At 39.7% G+C, this 17,706-nt stretch overlaps 1 protein-coding gene across 2 annotated transcripts; it reads right to left on the reverse strand.

Annotated features, from left to right (window-relative positions):
• Window positions 1-282: 282 nt before the first annotated feature.
• EIF4E3 (eukaryotic translation initiation factor 4E family member 3) lies at window positions 283-7,718 on the reverse strand. 2 transcript variants are annotated; one of them, XM_077184579.1, is made up of 6 exons: window positions 7,646-7,718; window positions 5,522-7,564; window positions 4,653-4,713; window positions 3,346-3,412; window positions 2,233-2,388; window positions 283-1,726 (listed from the first exon to the last, which is right to left on the reverse strand). In XM_077184579.1, the coding sequence occupies exons 2-6, from the start codon at window positions 5,536-5,538 to the stop codon at window positions 1,569-1,571; spliced, it is 459 nt and encodes a 152-aa protein (XP_077040694.1). In that variant the 5' UTR covers window positions 5,539-7,564; window positions 7,646-7,718; the 3' UTR covers window positions 283-1,568. The 2 variants fall into 2 exon arrangements, with proteins under 2 accessions (XP_077040694.1, XP_077040693.1); XM_077184578.1 differs by lacking the exon at window positions 7,646-7,718 and having other exon boundaries at window positions 5,522-7,632.
• Between the last annotated feature and the right edge of the window lie 9,988 nt (window positions 7,719-17,706).

Below are 17,706 nucleotides of genomic sequence, written 5' to 3' on the forward strand. Positions count from 1 at the left end.
AGTGAGAAATCTTGCTCATCAAGCAGTTGAAAACATTTCTCCTCACTGTGTTCTAACTTCTCTGAAGTCACCTTTCCCCTCCATCACACACGCCTGGAGGCTGTCCAGGTACATCCCTGCAAGTATCCACTGGTACTTCACACTTCTTCACTGAAAAAAAATTAATCTAAGAACAAAACAGCTTTTAAGAGAGTAAGTTTTAATGTAAAATACACAGGTTTGAAAAAGCAGGACTAGTAACATTTCATCCCAGAAAGCAATTACAGAAGCAAGACGCTTGGATTTTCGAAAATGTGTTTAATTAATAATGCTCATTAACTACACAGTTTTAATCCATAAATACAAGTTAAAGTCGTAAGTACAAGATAAAGTTGTAAAAAAAAAATCTCAAATGTGTGATACTTATTTTTAAATTTATTTCATTTTTATGGCTGCCTCTTAATATACTAAAGATGTGGAAATCAGTGCAACTTAAAGAGCTACCAGACAAAAACCTCTATAAAGGATGAAGAAGGGCTCAGCAGAGGGTGTGTTCATCTCTACCTTGCACCTTCTTGTTAAAGGAACCACATCAATCTTTGGTAGTGTATTAAAACACCTCAAATAGTTCATAGAGACAAACACTTAAAGGTTAACACTGTTTATATTCCTATTAAATCTGCAACACAAATTTCTTTTCTGTATTTTTATTTTAAAAAGGACACTTAGGAAGTTTTGAGGGCTTGAAACTACAGACAATGGGATCTCTTCCTTTGCACTGAAGTCAGCAGCAATCCTGACACTGTCCTAGTAGGTGCAGACACATTTAAGGAAGTGGGAGGAATGGATCCAGTTTGTACAATTCATTAGAAATTATTCATGACACTTTTTCATGGATGGACAGAAAGATACCATAAGAGAGCATACAATATAAAACCATAAATACCATATCACCCTTAAATAAGAAGTGTTGAGTTTGCAGGGTTTCCTACAGAGAAATTTCTCATTCTAACCTGAACAAGAGCTTTCTGAAATCAATACAATCAAAAGACATTAAAATCATCCTACACAGGGTTAGTCCCAATGTAAATATAAATATATGTGTTCCCTTTAATTGCTCATTTAAGGTACCTTTTTCTATTTGCATTTACAGTATGTGCTGTTGTCACCGTAGGACCAGATTACACTGAACATTAGAATAAATGCAGTGCAATTTCTTTCTCTCTTGGGACAAACTAGTGAGTAAACTTTAACATGATAGGAATGTTTCAAAGTGAAAATTGAAAGCACATTTTCCCAAGCCAGGGTTTCTCTATGTACAGCACATCTTGGAAAAGCAGCACAGCATCTCTGCATGTTTGCTTTTCACTAAGTACAGCACAGAAGAAGAAGCCAACTATCTTTAAGAAATGGGAACAAATATAATCAGGGTGAACAAACAAGTGGCCAAAATATTTTTCTAGAGAAACAACTAAGAACTAAAAACACCAACTCAACAGAAGCAATGAATCAAGTATTTAGTGGTCAAGGCAACTGTTCAGGGTCTTTTCATTTTCAGTAAAAATAGGCCAGTGTGAAATGTCAGAAACTCAAAAGGGCCAACCCAATGTAGCACTTCTGCAGGGCTTCCACCATCCTCCTCCTTGTCCAGACCACCTCAAAACACCAAATAACAACACATGATCTTGGCATAAAATGCACTCAATGCTTTCCACATCAGCCTTCAAAAGCTTGATCTCTCTGTGGGCTAGGGAAGAGAGGAGGAAAAGAAAGGAATAGAAGAACATGTAAACTCTGTCAAGGAGTTGAAAAGATTAAAAAAAGAGAAGATAAAAATGCATAAATCAGTCAAGAGAGAAGACAATGTGCCAACAAGGGATCTTTCAGAATAAACTGATAATACATTTAGAGGGAGCCTAAAAAATGAAATCCCTTAAAATCCTGATTGCAAATGGTTCCTCTAAATTAATACTTAAATTGGGCAGTATGTAGCCTTGAGAGTTATTAAGAGATTTGTTTAATTTGTTTTGGGAATCAGGCACATTAAATACAAAACAGATTGTACAATGAAATTTAAAATATCTTTTGAATGATAGCTAACTTCTACATTGAAGGGACATAATTTTAATGCAATGTCAGCTGCTACATTCCTAAATGATTAATGATGAATCAGGCAGGATATTTCCATAGAAATACCCTACCAGCATCTTGTTTTTCTAATGAAGGTAGAAATGAACAGTACAAAATACTTACATTTATAAAAGACTGCTTTAAAAGACGTGTGTGGAAGAAGTTTATGAATTTTTTGTAAAACTTTTGCTCCACTTGCTGAAGAGGAATTCATGTTCCAGACTTGCACAACATCTTCACAGTCACAAACACTGACGCTAACCCCTATTACTTCATCATCTGCACAGAAGGGGAAGAACCATCAAGAAATACTTTAAAAGTGAGACATGTCTAATTTGCTACTTATGTATTATGAAACAGTGCCCAAAAGCTGGAAAAAAAATAAAGACGTGAAAAAAAAGAGCAATCTCCAGTGAGGAAAATACCAATGTTCAAACCAGACAAAGTAGTTACCAGAAAGAAGTTATTGGAAATATTACCTCATGGTGGTTTTTATGAAGTGCCATAGGATTATTCATCTTTGCTATTAGCACTCTTAGACTTGATTAGAATGGAATCACAAGACTCCCTCCAGTAAGGTCAGCAATATGAACTACTAAAGACAATTTACCCACAATGATGTCTACAAGCGGAAATGGGAGGATGAGAGTGAAACAACTAAAACCCTAGGAAAAGTACCTGGTGGAGATCAGACACCAGCTTTTCCAGACTTTGCTCTCTTTTTCCTTTATATTTTGTCAAGGCAGCAACAGAAAAAAAAAAAGAAAACAAAATTAATGAAATGAATAAAGCCCCAGTCAGGCTGCTGCTGCCAGTGCTGGTAACTCAGTGCTACACTGAAGAAGCCCTTTCTGGTGTGAAGTTCTCAGGATGCAGCTTTGTGGAGAGCTGTGGCCATGCCACAAAGCATGCAATGCACAAAGGTGGTGTCAGAAGCACAAGGCCAAGGGCAAGAACCACCTCTCTGGACAGCAGAAAATCATATGTTTGCTTGAAGTCACCTCAAGACAACCCTATCAGTGTATAAAGGGTGTGAGAATCCATTTAAAAGGTTATTTCTGAAGTGCTCTGTAAACTTGAGAAAGGCCATTCTTTTTTGTGGAATAATAGTCAGTGAAAGACAATTCCTACCAGGATATTCACTGTCACTGTAACAGCCACTTTTATCAGATATTCACGCTTAGAAGAGAAGCAAATATGGTGAAAAGAATGATGGAGAAATGTCTCAATCATTACCTGCTGCACGGCAATCTGTAAACTGCTCTCCAATAGTTGCTAGCAGTAGCTCTTTCCAAGCTGCAGCCTAAGGAGGCAGAAAAATATTACATTCACATTATTATTTCTTAAATTGAAAGTTAGGTTTTCTAGCTCAGTTTTGAGTGTCCTCTCTTTCTGAGGTTGTCTAGACAAAAAGGAGTATTTATTGTAAGTGCATGCTGTGTTATATAATTAAATGTTGGGTCTGTACAAGATGGTTCATCTTAGCCAAGGAGATGCTGTGCCCACGTTTGATGAAGAATGAAGCAAAATAAAAGAGAAACAGGCATAAAGGTGTTATTTATGCTATTTACAAGGCACTGAAAGCTGGCTGAAGTTCACCTTCAAGCAAACCTTTCAGAAGTGACTGAGGCCATGTGGTGCATAGTTGGAGAGATCAAAAGTATCTTCATGTCAAAAAGGGGCTGTCATTCAGCCTCTGAAAAACAAGGCCTCTGGGGTCCCTAAATTCACTGCCCAGTAATTCAGGCTCTCCAAACCACTTGTCACTTCTGACAATCTTCACACCTTGGATTATAGGAGGAAAAAGACAATTTCAATTTCAGTCTTTTGTGACCACTTGGGACTGCAGGGGAGGAAAGCTGCAACTCACAAGGAAAAAGCCCACAGGCAAAAATCAATTAACTTTTGGCTGAAATTTTGACTACCATCTTTCAGCATTTAATGCCTTCTGCAAGGCTGTCACATTTTTCTGACACTTCACTTTTTCTGTTTAAAGGCCTGATCCAGAGCACACTTACACACATAAACACCATGTGTGAAGAGGTCAAATCTCCTTTCTGTGGCAGTTCACAGAAGTTACTCACATGCATTTGATTAGAGAGGCAAAGAGAAACACAGTTATTTCATTAGAGCTCAAGGATATGCCTGAATAGGCTTAATCTTTCATACTTTTAAATGAAAATTTATATAATTTAGCATAGATTATCAGGAAAAGGTCTTTCTATTTTTTCTTTGTATGCCTATAAGCAAACAATCTCAAGAACAAAGGTGATTAGGAATTACCATGTTCCCAAATTGAAACATTGTAGCTTTCATTATTATTTGTAATACATTGCCAAATGTTATCTAAAGCAAGGGATATGTAATTATTGGAAAGTAAACTTCTGCTCTTTGACTTTAAAAGGTTATGAAAGTTAAAGTAGTGTTTGGTTGTTGTGTTGGGTGATGTAAGAAGTAAAAACCTTTACAACAGCTTTATCAAACAGAGTTTAAAGAAACTCCCTTATTAAACAAGGTTTGAGTAAAGAGTCAATGTAACATACTGTACTTTCTTTAGGGACCTTCATTTTCCATATACCTCCTTTGGCATTGCTTTTTTCTTCCCTGTTATGGGAAATAGATTAGTGAAAATACACATTCAAATCCACATCTAGATAACCCTATGTTTGTGGTTTAATTTTCCCAGAAAAATCCCATCTGAAATGCAATTACTAACTCCAGGCAGCATGACTCTGACTTCTGACATCAGAGATAATTCTTTCATTGTTCATATGAAGTGTATCTCTCAACACCTAATCCTTTTCCTAAGTTTTGTGAGTTGGAAAACGCTTGTATTTTCCCTGACTACAGACCGTCTTTGAAGTGGCTGCACACTGCATGGGAACAAGCCACAAAACAATTTTACATTTTACTATGGTAACCTTTAATTTTGGAAAACCTCTGGCATATTTTCACAGAAGCAGCTTTTTACTCTTCCGTTTATTCTGTTTAATAAAAGAACATGAGCACACTTCATTTCAGTTTTGTGACAGCTAGAAATTAATTGCCCTTATTAAAAAAAGACTGGAGCTGCTGCGGGTCGGGGCAGATGTAACCATTAAACTGCCTTGTAATGACAAAGGCACAGAGCACTAATCTGTGAGCTTCTCAAGTTTATTCTGTCACAATGCTTTTTCTAAGACTTTAAATTAGGGCTTCTAGTTTCCTGTGAAGGCCATATTAAAAGAATAACCTAAAAATTCGTCTTTGGATTATCTATACCCAGTGTGATTCCTATAGATTTGTCAGGATCAGTGGTCTCCCATCAATCCTGACAGATTGTACATTTACATCCAGAGGTGGACAGTGAAGTTATAGTCTGTGTTTTAATAAAGACTCTTTGGTACAAGTCACTTTTAAACTGAACAAGAACCTCGGGGTTTCTTTCATTGGTCTCTTGAGTTCAGGTGTTTGCAGCCAACAGAAACAAGACCCTCCTGTCCCAAACCTTTCACTTGTTCAAGTTATTCCAGTGCCCATTCCCAGAAACGTCTGATGACAGCACACATGCCAAAGTGGGCGCCTTTCTCCCCGCATTAAATGGTAGTTACATCTCAGAGGCAAGTTTGTCACAGGAGGAATGTTGTTGTAGACACTCCAGAAATCCTTGAAAAGGAAAAATATTAGCTGCATTAACATAAGAGAGTGTTTCATGCAGATTTATTTCCTTGCTAATTTCCTCTGAACCAATTACACATCCTTCTCCTAGAGAACGGGCACCTTCTATGTTATAATAAAATGCTGTGAAAGGAACTTCTTACAGAATCATTTCTACTTTTATTTTTTTTAGATGCCAATCCTGCATATGTGAAAGTGGAAAAAAAGGGAAGCAGTATAAATGTGGATTATCCTTTTGAATCCGGAGGGAAAAAAATCATCAAAACCAGAGTTACACTGACTATGTCAGAACAAACCAGCACATAAAACTTCCTTAGCATATTAAAAAGATATATTTATATCAAATATCCACCTTGCTTCACTTAAGACTTCACTTAAGCATCATTATGATTATCCTGAGTTACAAAAACACCACAAACAATAATGCTGGTGAACTAAATGTCTAACCAGCAACCAACTAGTTTGTCTGAGTGAAAGGTTTCAACCAGATGCAAAGAACCTGAAATGCACATGTTAATACAGGAGTGGGGAAGAAATGCAAAGATTCAAGTTACCAGGAACCACTGGATTATTTCCCAATGTTTCTGCTGGTAAAAGCAGAAGCTGTCAGGGAGGTTTGGGGTGGATAAAAAGGCACCCAAAAGCAGAGTGAGCAACAGGGAGGGATGATTGAAAAGATTCCAATCTCTTTACTCTTTATCTAACAGTTGGGAATAGAAAGGATTTTAAAGACATAAATTGCATCAACACGTGGTGATGCTATATTAATCATTAGTGCAACTCATTAAGTATTATCTAGACATAATATGTAAGTATTATCTAATACATTAAGTAATATCTAATTCTTAATCACTAGTACAACTTTAGAAACAAGGATTGCAACATTATGTGATAAAATTTTGTGGCCCTTGGCAACTCTGCCTAACAGCCATTACCTCTACCCAGCCACAAGAAGAAATTGAAGTCTACTAAAAATATGAAAACTTGGTATGAAATACCCATTTCAACTATGGTCTTACTCTTAAATGGTTGTGTACCCAAACCCTAAAGCTACTTGCAGAAGAGGGAGCAGAGAGTACACTGGTACATGGCTGTGGAAACATTTGAGAGCTCTTTTTGTCCTGAACTAGGGACATGGTTTGGAAATCTCCTGCAATGTACAAAGTTGTGCAGACCTTCATGAGGAAGCCTTATTTAAAACTTCAGTAGACTGCTACAGGTGTGCTTCTCAAAGAAAAAGGTCTGGCATTACCCTAAAATTTCAGAGATATAGTGAAATAGTCAGTTTAGCACTAAGGTGAGACAAATGTCGTTTTGCTACACACGTCATGCTAACTGTGGTATTAAAACAGAAATACAAATTTATTTGCAAGAGATACCCACTGCTAGGCAATGGCAGACGACACAGACATGCAGAATTTCTTACTGCTGCAAGTATTACACAGTTTAAGGGTCCTTTAATTCAGTTTGCTAGAATATTTTTTTAGACATACTCAAGGAAAGAAACCCCACCCAAGAAAAGCCACATGCTGCAATTTTTAGTCTTTGTGCAATTAATTTCTGTACTAGAAAAAGGAGAAAAGGCTGGAAAGATATTTAAAATACATCAAATATTCAATGTACTAGCAGAAACACAGGAAGGTTTAAGAATCCACATGCCCAATCCAATATTCCTCCTCCTTTCCCCATCCAGAAAGCCAAATGAAATGCAAACACTGACTCAGAAATACAAACACACAACACCAGGACCACTCACGTTTCACACCTCAGGTAAGCAAAGCCACAGGTGTGACTCATCCTAGGAGGAAAAATGAAACTTGAGGTGTGAAGTTACATTAATAGCATGTGGCAGCTCCTGTAGCAGAGCCAGGCGCCTTACCTGCACTGTTTGTACTGTATATATCTTCTTCAAATTTAATGCACATTCAGCCGCTGTTGTACCAGGAAGTGACCTTGAAGACAAAGCACTGATTAATTAAAATATTTATTTATTTTATATTTATTTTATCAAGGAGGTGGACAAGGGAGATGGAGAAGGAATGTGAATTGCATGAGTGTGAAGTTGAAATGTTCACATGTCAAAGGGGAAGTCCAACTTCAAATTATCACGAATTATTTAAAGATATGAGTTAGGGTTCTTTAATAATTGTGAATAAATTAATATTTTCCAGACAATTCATAAAACTAAACAGAAGTATCAGGAATTTTAGCCAAGCAGCACAGTGCTGCCCTCAGAGCTACCACACACCATCAAAGCTCTGCTGTTCACAGGCTACCAGAAGGGAACCGCATTATCATACCCCGGAATTATTTTCAATTGCATTTAATACACCCCAGCCGCCGTTTTGAGCACTTTAAGGCGCTGCCGGTGCTTCAAACTTTGAAAATGAAGCTCATCCGCACGCCTTGCGCTGCCGGGCCCTCAGAGCGGGCCGCTAGGTGGCGCAGGCGCACAGCCGGCGGGGCAGCGGGCACGGGCAGGTGGGGCGCGGGCACGGCGGGGCAGCGGGCACGGCGGGGCAGCGGGCACAACGAACACGGCGGTGCGCGGGCACGACGAACACGGCGGGGCGCGGGCACGGCGGGGTGCGGGCATGGCGGGGCAGCGGGCACGGGCACGGCGGGGCAGCGGGCACGGGCACGGCGGGGCAGCGGGCTCGGCCGCACCTTCCCTCAGCCCCGCACCGCCCTCACCAGCGGTCACACCCGCCACGAGCTCCTCGCTACCCCTGAAGGGTGGGACACGTGCATGGCCTGAGGGGAAGCACAGGTCCCACAGGTCGGGCTATGGCACCCAACGCACCCAGGGAACCTCCACGACTCCAGGCAGTTCTTCCTCACTGGCACTGATGCCTTCAAGCCACATTTACCATCAGCATGCCCTGTAAAGCCAAGACATCCTTGAGCATCCAATGAGACAGCCTTGGGCTGGTCTCACTGCCAGACAGCCTGGTACACCAGGCGTGGTTCAGTTTCTGTAGCTCACCCTCACGCTGACCATCACCAGCTCCCACCTGGAGCTGCTCCTCTCCCTCTAGGGCCTTCAGGGGAGGCCATAAGAGGAGTGGTTGAGGTCACTTGGTCTGTTCAGCCTGGAAGAGACTGAGGAGAGATCATTGCAGTCTACAAGTTCCTCGTGAGGGGAAGCAGAGGGGCAGGCACTGATCTCTGTGGTGACCACTGACAGGACCCAAGGGAATGGCTGGAGCTGGGCCAGGGCAGGTTTAGGCTGGGTATCAGATAAAAGTTCTTTCCCCAGAGGGTGCTCAGGCACTGACCTGGTTCTCCAGGGAATGGTCACGGTCCCATGGATGCCAGGGCTCCCGGAGCACTTGGACAATGTTCTCAAGCACAGGGTGTGCCCCTTGGGGATGGTCCTGTGCCGGGTCAGGAGCTCAGTGATCCTCATGGGTCCCTTCCAACTCAGGATACTCTGTGATCCTTTAAGCACACACAGCACCAGCTGCATCCCATCATCTGAAAGGTCTTTTCCAACCTAAATGGTTCTATTTATAATCTTTTCCATGATTCTTCAGTGTGTGAGACATGGGACGGTGCATCCCACACCCCCAGAAATCCCTGTGTTCCTGTCACTGCACTAACATCCTAACACCCACCTTACAATTCCCAGCACACAATCCCACAGGCACAATTTTGGGGGAATGAGGTCAATATCGCTAAGGCACATTCAATTTCTTAGAACTAGAAACATTTTTCTTTCCCTTCAGAAGCTGAAGTAGGATTTCTAAAGAAAAACGAAGATCAAAGACAAAAGCAACCTCCCATTGTGTCTCAGAAGAGGAAACAAAAATGTGTAAAATTACTAAATCTGGAAACAGAAGCAAGAGAGCAGGTTTAAGGAAACAGAAGAAAACGCAGCTGTTGCTTGGGTACCAGCTGAAGAAAGGATAAAAGCAAACCAGATCTCAGCATCCCTCCCTGATACATCTGATCAGCATGAAATATGTCCAGGGAAACACTGAAGTTACTCTCAGTTGTTACAGATATAATTGAAGCTCTAGGCAAACCCTAGATATTCATGTAGAGGAAGAAATTTAATATGCAAAACTCCTGAAACAGCATCACATCTTCAAAAGTCTAATAATAGCTCTAAGGTTTTTTCAAGGCTCCTATTAAAATAAGCTGCTTTAAAAATACATACAAAACCAGCAGAAAAATACCTCCCAAGTTTTTCAGTATGAAACAGGCAAACTCACATCTGCTTTACTATTTGCCAGTTAATTACCCGAACTAAGAGCACATTACCATGGTGGAATTGGCAGGAAACAAACAAAAAAAAATCAACAAGAAATTGCCATGGCACAGCTGGTAGTCAGTAGCTCATGAACTATCAGAGCTCACATGAAAAAACTGATAAAACCAGCAACAAAAAAAAAATCTGTCATCGACACGATAAAAGGAATTGTCATAGTAAGGTTTGGAGGTCTGGGATTTTTTCATGTATGTGTTTTGGCATTTTTTATGTACACTTTACACTCAGCATTAAAGAGCAAAAAGATAAATTTACAGTATTTTACAGAAACAGAGCCAGTCAGATTACTTTTGAAAGCACACAAAAAAGGTAGTAAGTTTAAACAGGCTTTAAAACTTATCAAGTGATCTAACTATTTGTCAGTAGAGAGAAGAGGATTCACAACCAACTACCTCTTGTTCTTTTCTTGCTAACCATACTAGCACCTCTCTACTAAGGCTTTGTTCCATGTAGAATGGAACACAAACAGGCAAAACCTGGGAAATTTTACCTCTTTTTGTCTCACCCCACTGGCCAAGAATTTACCTCTCTTCTGGACTATTTCTGCCACTGGTGGCTTAGCAGTCACCAAGGCATCTGGCATTACCTATGCTGTACAACAGACACTATCATCACTTGATATCCTGGTGCTGATACTGCCACTGAGTTGCTTCAATAGTAAGGTCTACTCAAACAGAAGATTAAAATGTATTCTCCAGCCATAGCCTTCAAAGGTTACCTAGATCATCATGGTAGCCATTTAACACATTTAAAGCCATTTAAAAGAGCAGCTAAGACAGGTAGACAGAATGTACCACTTCAAGGTTATAAAATGGTTCATTTTGATAGTTGCAAATAATGTTTTCCAGAGAAACTGTGACCAGCTGGCAGAAAGCACCAACCAACCAGAAAATTACCTATTTTAAAAGTTATGGTGAGTGACCATTTATTCCTAGTGCCCTGCCTGGTAAGTGCTCCAGGCCTACCAGATTACAGTGTTATTTCAGCCTGGAAAGTGTAAGTCACTTATGGATATGAGCATGAGCACCCAAGTGTTTTTATCTGAAAAACAAACAATCAAGCAAAACCAAAATCCTACTAAAACAAACAAAATTGAGAAAATTATGATGCATCAATTTAAAAGTTCAGGATCATTTGCTCCAGAATTTACACCTGCACAAATTTGGTTGAATGCACGAGTATAAGGCAAGGACAGTATTTTAATCAGACAGACAGAAGAAAAAAGCATTGACTTTCCTACAAAATTCCAGACTGCTGACAAATCTGAACTGTAGTGTTTCTGTTTCATCCAGAAACTCAGCAGATCCACAGAGATGACCACTCAGAAGTTCTGTGCCTTGAAACCCATGAAATTGGGATTTATTTTATTTTTAGTTGAGTACACATTTTAGGTTAAGTTTAAATTAAGTTAGCAGAAATGACAGATGATTTTCAAGTGAAAGAATCTGTAGAAATTCCTATTTCTGTAACTCTCCATTAAAAACTTGCACTTTAAGGTAGGAGTAGTGAGACGATTGTGAACTTTACTAAAAACCTCAGTACACATGATACTACAAAACAAGCCCCTGCAAATATTGACCCTTGAAATGAAGCCATTATTGGATTCTTCCCATTCAGATAATACTGCCATCAACAATACAAATAATCCAATATGCCCTACTGACCTGTCAGTTACTGCCATGGTGAACAACTCATTTCCAAGAACTCAACAGGCCCTGCTAATCCCCACGAGCACAGCAACAGGAAGGAGCTGGATCACGGCACCAGCCTGGCACTGACAGATCCTCTGGGGGTGGAAATACTTGTTCTGTCACCACTTCACCTACAATTATGCATCTGGGTTTCCCATGGAGAGTCTGCACATAAAATATTTCTGTGCTTCTCCTGGTCTGCCTGTTTAGTGCCCTGTGATGTTACTGCATCGTCAGAACATTTATAGGAGAAAATTTAGTGCAGTATCAGGACTAATTGAGCTGCCTAATCAGGCCAGACCCACTGTACAGCATCTTGTGGTGAATCACACAGGAACATGGAAAGAGAAATAATCTCCACAAAATGAGTCCTAATGCCAGCTTTCTTTGCTACTCTTTCATTATTCCAGCACGAATAAAGAACAAAGGATACAAAGATAAATTCCATTGTTTTATCCATGAATAAACCTCCAGGTGGTTGTGCTTATGTTAATTTCTGATGCTGAACTGTAGCTTTTCTGTTTTTCTGAAAAGAATTAAGTATAGAAGTTGTTTCATATGTGCTCACACTGGCCTTTGTTACCCAGTGGGAATCTCATCACAGCTTTAGTGGAAGCTTTAAAAGCTGCCAAGCAGTTTTGAAAATACCCCTGTAAGTGCTTAGCCACAACTGCTTTTGGTATAAATAAGCAAAATATTTATTTACAAAGCATAAAGTCAAAAACATGCTGTGGCAACTAAATAAATCTGGTAATCCATTCTGAATACAAAGACTGATTTCAAGCCATCAAAGCCTGTCAAAATGCACTTACTGGATTGAACATTCTTATAATATTAACCATCATTTTTCATTGTAAGCCACCTACTCATAAGCTGTAATAGATGAAATAGATGATCCTAAATAAATAAATTTTGCTATAGGGAAGAAGGGAAATTATTAAGTTTAGTTTCAAATATCTGATGTGTTCAGTTAGGAAGATTAACACATTATTAAAATGGTTCAGTTATCAAAATGTATCTACTCAGCTTTATAAAGATTTCATCTACAACATACAGAGGGAAAAATCAGCACATAAGGACAATACCTTTTGTAAGAATATTTTGTCTTTCCTGGACTAGACAAATAACACTGCTTATTTGACAATGTTTATATGCACATGCTTCCCCTCACAAAGTTACTGAAGAGTTAAACTATTCTTGCAAGAGAATTAAGATTATCTAAAGGGCATTGTTTGAAGTCAGGCAAGAAAACAGGGCAAGCAGGCCATGATCCTGCAAAATAATGGGAAACTGGGAGGAGACACAGCCAGGACAGCTGACCCCAGCTGACCCAAGGGATATTCCAGACCATCTGACATTGTGCTCAGTATATAAACTGGGGGAGGAGGAGGAAGGAGGGATGCTTGGAGTGATGGTGTTTGTCGTCCCTAGTCACGTGGGATGGAGCCCTGCTCTCCTGGAGGTGGCTGAACACCTGCCTGCCCATGGGAAGCACTGAATTAATTCCTTGTTTTGCTTTGCCTGCATGTGCAGCTTTTGCTTTCCCTATTAAACTGTCATCATCTCAGCCCCCTACTTTTCCAGCTTTTACCCTTCCAATTCTCTCCCCGATCCCGCTGGTGGGGGAGTGAGCGAACACCTGTGTGGTGCTTGGGTTCTGTCAGTGGGGTTAAACAGCACTATGTGATACCCAGGCTAAGTGACACTTGGGATTTGCAAAGTTTATTACGTAGGATATTTGCATCATGTCTACATGTACATCAAAAAGTATAACCATCTTCACAGCTTTGTATTTGCACAAATATCACACAGACCCAAATCCCATCAAGGGATGGTTTCAAGTGCATAAGGTGGTTTGCTATCCAGCACAGCCCAGTCTTTGATGGTCATGTCACTTGACTTTTCCTTTTGTGCAATCCCAGTGTTGATTGTGCTACACAATATAGTGACCAGATTGGTAATTCTTATATTTTGTTATATTCAGTAATGCATATTGACTCTTCATTCTAAAAAATAACTATAAAGAAAGACTATACAATGTAGAAAACCTAAGAAGGCAACCTTTCCTTTCAGAGCCAGAAGCCACTAAAAGCAGAACCAGAGTCTTCCTGAGATAAGCACGAGTGTAAAGAGCTACCAGCATGAATCAGCCTCCCAAGGTGGCACCAAAAGCCCCTGCAAGCTTGCTGAAATTCCCCCTGCTCCCTAACATCACTGCAGGCAAGAATCCTACCAATGAGACATGTGGGTACGAATGTGGAAATCTGTAGAATGGACAAAATAAATAGCAGATCTAAACTCGTGTTTTCCAAACTTCTATCACTTGACCTTGGAACATTTTAAAAAGGAAATCTCATTTATCTGTAGAGTAAAACACCTGCCAGCTTCTCTGCATCTTCTTTGGAACTGCTGACCTGCAAGCATTTGAGGATCACAGATAGGATCTTTTTTTGTCAAACTGGTGAATAATATTCCCCCAAAGCTTTCATCATGCTCATTTTCCCAAGGCATTTACGGGCTAAGATAGCAGAGAGAACTATCAGATGGTTGCTATTTCAGACACGGATACCAAGAAAGGCTTAGCACTAACGGGAAATGCAGATACCCTGTGACATCCCCCCTGTGTGGGATGATGGCAATGAACCAGGACCTGGCCACAGGATGCCAGCCTCCAGATGTTCAGCCTGTGCCAAGGCATTCACAGAAACAAGTGCTGATGTAGATAAAATAAAGGCATTTACTTCTAAAGCAGGAGATGGATCCAGTGCTGCTATGATAAAAGCAAGGCCGTGAACCCCAAGGGTAGCACATCACTAGTTGCTACAGAAAGTACCACTTAGCTGATGGATATTTATTTTAACAGCATGACTTAATGAAAAGATATGTTTTAGAGATCTTAAAATTGTATGTCATGGATCTCTCTCACAGTAATTTAATAGAAAGAGATAACTATGTATCCATCTCAACAGCTATTTATCTTTAAGTGTCACTTCTTCCTGCTTTTCTCTGCAAGTACAGGATAAAATGTAGCAGCAGTCAAAAATCAATATCATCTCCTGAGGAAACAGCACTGCTCCACACTAGGTACTACTGAAGTCGGTCAAAAAAGTGCCCACAGTTATATTCTACAGAAAGTCCAACTGATACAAGCCTAAGCCTTCATCAAATCTCTGTGGATGTACCAATAAATGTCCCAGCCACTTCTGTGGGGCTCTGCAGAGAGATGGGAACTTCCACAGACAGCAGTAAATTAAGATCACGGTTCCATTTCTTATCTGCTTTTTAATACCTTAAATTATTTTTGATTGTATAAAACATGTCAAATTTGCAGTCATTCTTGTTTCCTGTCATTATTCTATCCCTGTTACTGGTAAACAAAATACAGTTTTGTGTATTTATGGTCCCCCATTTTTTTTCTTATAGATACACTCTTGGATTTATAAGTTAAGAAACAGTACTAATTAAATGCATTTACATGTGATATGAAAAAATAAAATAAAAATATGTAGAATAACTGAATTTTAAGCATCTAAAGCATTGTGGAATTCTTAAGAAAAAGAAATGAGAGGAATCAGGAACTCAAAATGGATTTTAACTGCTGACACTGATTATAAGAAATAGACATGCTTATCTCCACATGGCTTATGTAAACAAACAGACCTGGTTGGTAACTTGATTAAACACCAGTTCAAATGATGCTTTTTAAAAACAAAGAAGCAAAAATTCAACTTAGATCCTGAATCTGACCATAACTGCGTCACAACTGCAAAAGGAATAATCAGAAATAATTTGTGGGTTTATTTATTAAATTTGATTTGCTGGACCTGAGTTTTCACCAGTTCCTTGTTATTTCTCTCTCACGAGTTGGAAAGTTACCAGAAAAATAACTTAAGAGGAGAATTTTACCAATAGCATGGGGGAGTATATTTAGTGGCAGAAAAGCTGATAAACTTGCCTTCTGGAGTGGGGAGAAAGGAGGGTTAGAGTTAGGGTTAGGGTTACACCTAGGGTTAGGGTTTTTAAAGCAGAAAGCCCTGAGCTCCAGGCACACTGCAGCTGCGAAAGGAGTAAATGCATATTTTTTTTTATATATCCAAAAAATAAATTGAATAGTTCTTGCTCAACTTATGTACTAAAAATAAGTCAGCTTTGGCCAGGACACTGTGTAGAAACTTTATCCTGAAGAGTGAAAACAAAAATGAAATAGAAAATTGGCTCCAAAATTACTCTCATGGAAACCACTGTGCAGACTTTCTGGAGCAGCATCCAAAGGAAGGTGGTTTAACATCTCCCAAGATTCCTGATTGCCCAATAGAAGCTGAGCATTAACAAAAAGGCAAACAAAAGTTGAACCTTACCCTTAAAGTTGTTACATAACTGAACATTCTGTAAAATGCTTCATTGGAAGGAGATGGCATCTCATGACCTCCTGTGAAAATGGAACAGGAGCTTGCTAACTTCTGGGCCAGGTGATCCTAGATTTCTCCAGGCTTTCTAATTACAGTTAATAAAGGAAAAAAAATTGGTCCAATAGCTCTTTTGGTATATTAAAAGCAACTGCCAGATATGAGCATGAAGAAGGCAGTACCTACCCCAAGGTAATGTATAAGTTGGAAAGACATCAGTCTTTCCAGGATCCTTGATGCATTCCAGAATCACAGCTCTCTCTGGTTACCAGCACTTGTGAAGGAAGGCTGAGCCTCATCCAAAACCCTTTACAGTTAAATAAGAGCAAAGATTGACTTCATCATGCTTTAGATTAGATCTTTATTTCTTTACCTAGCCATCTTTGGGGAGCTGAACTGGCTTAACCCAGCATCCAGCCCATGCAACAGGTATTAGGAGACTGGAATTTCTTACTAAGCTTTGGACCCTGGGCTTCTGCTTTCATTCTTCCCTGTTCCCCACACTTGGAAAGCACTGGGGCTCTCTGAGGTGCTGAAGAGATACCCAGCAAAGGTGAGGTCAGGAGCATAAATGAAAGAAACCTGACAGGTCTCAAAGTTACATGTTGGAAACAAACTCCAAACATCTTGCTTTTTTCTGATTTCTAGTAAAATATCTGCAGTGTTTCACTTAGATATTGCTTCCCCAAACATGAGGATCCCAAAATAGCACCATCCTCAATGCTACTCTGTGTCATAATGTTATTGGCACCACATCTGGCACTGGCTTTGATGTGGAACATGAGCCTAAATACTGATCTCTCTTCTACAGGCTTCCCAGTGTACAGCTGAAGGAAACAATGTGCAAGAGTCACATGCTACACACTGCACAAACCATGTTAGCCTGGACTGCAGAGTGAGTCTGGGATGGAAACCCCTCACTACTCTGGATATTGTAAAAAATAAGTACATTCTAACAGATGAAAATTACAGGATATAGTGTTTTTATACAAGCTCGCTGCTCTATGGTTCAGCTCACAGGGATCATTTTCTGCATCACACCAGCACATTTGGTACCTGTCCAAGCCAGCAAAGCAAAGGCCCCCTCTGGAAATAAACCACTAGAGGGAGACTGACTTCAGCAATGGAAGACCCACAGGGAGAAAATCCTGCACATCCATTAAGAAAACCGACAAGATTCACGTCACATTTGCTCTTTGTGTTTCTTCTTCACACGAAAAAGTGGCTGAAATTAAAGGGTCAAGTTTGGCTTCATCAAGGTAAACTGAAGGAGCATCATGTAAATGGGATCAGGCAGTCACGTGTTCTACTGTTTGTAAGAGAGGTTAGGCCAACTCTATTTAAAAAAAAAAAACAACAAAAAAACCACACCAAAAAATAACCCAGCCACTGAAAATACTAATAGCTGTATCCTAGCAACATCACAGATTCCATGTGGACTTTGTTCTGGAGTCTACAGTCCTATTTCATCAAAATTATTGACTTTCTCAAAGTCTCTAAACGACCATCAAAAAAACTGTTAGTGCTTAAAAAATACAAACATTTAATTAGTCACATTAATAAGAAAAAA

The sequence above is a fragment of the Agelaius phoeniceus genome, chromosome 11 (genome assembly GCF_051311805.1).
Source record: "Agelaius phoeniceus isolate bAgePho1 chromosome 11, bAgePho1.hap1, whole genome shotgun sequence".
NCBI classification, from domain to species: Eukaryota; Metazoa; Chordata; class Aves; order Passeriformes; family Icteridae; genus Agelaius; species Agelaius phoeniceus.

Bases quoted from the DNA above. Each gene is read 5' to 3' on its own strand.
- EIF4E3 (XM_077184579.1), bottom strand. The intron at 2,389-3,345 runs GTAATGATTGAG...CCTTCTGTGCAG, and splicing joins TACAGATTGCCGTGCAGCAG to ATGATGAAGTAATAGGGGTT. The intron at 1,727-2,232 runs GTAAGTATTTTG...TCTCTTCCCTAG, and splicing joins TAAAGCAGTCTTTTATAAAT to CCCACAGAGAGATCAAGCTT.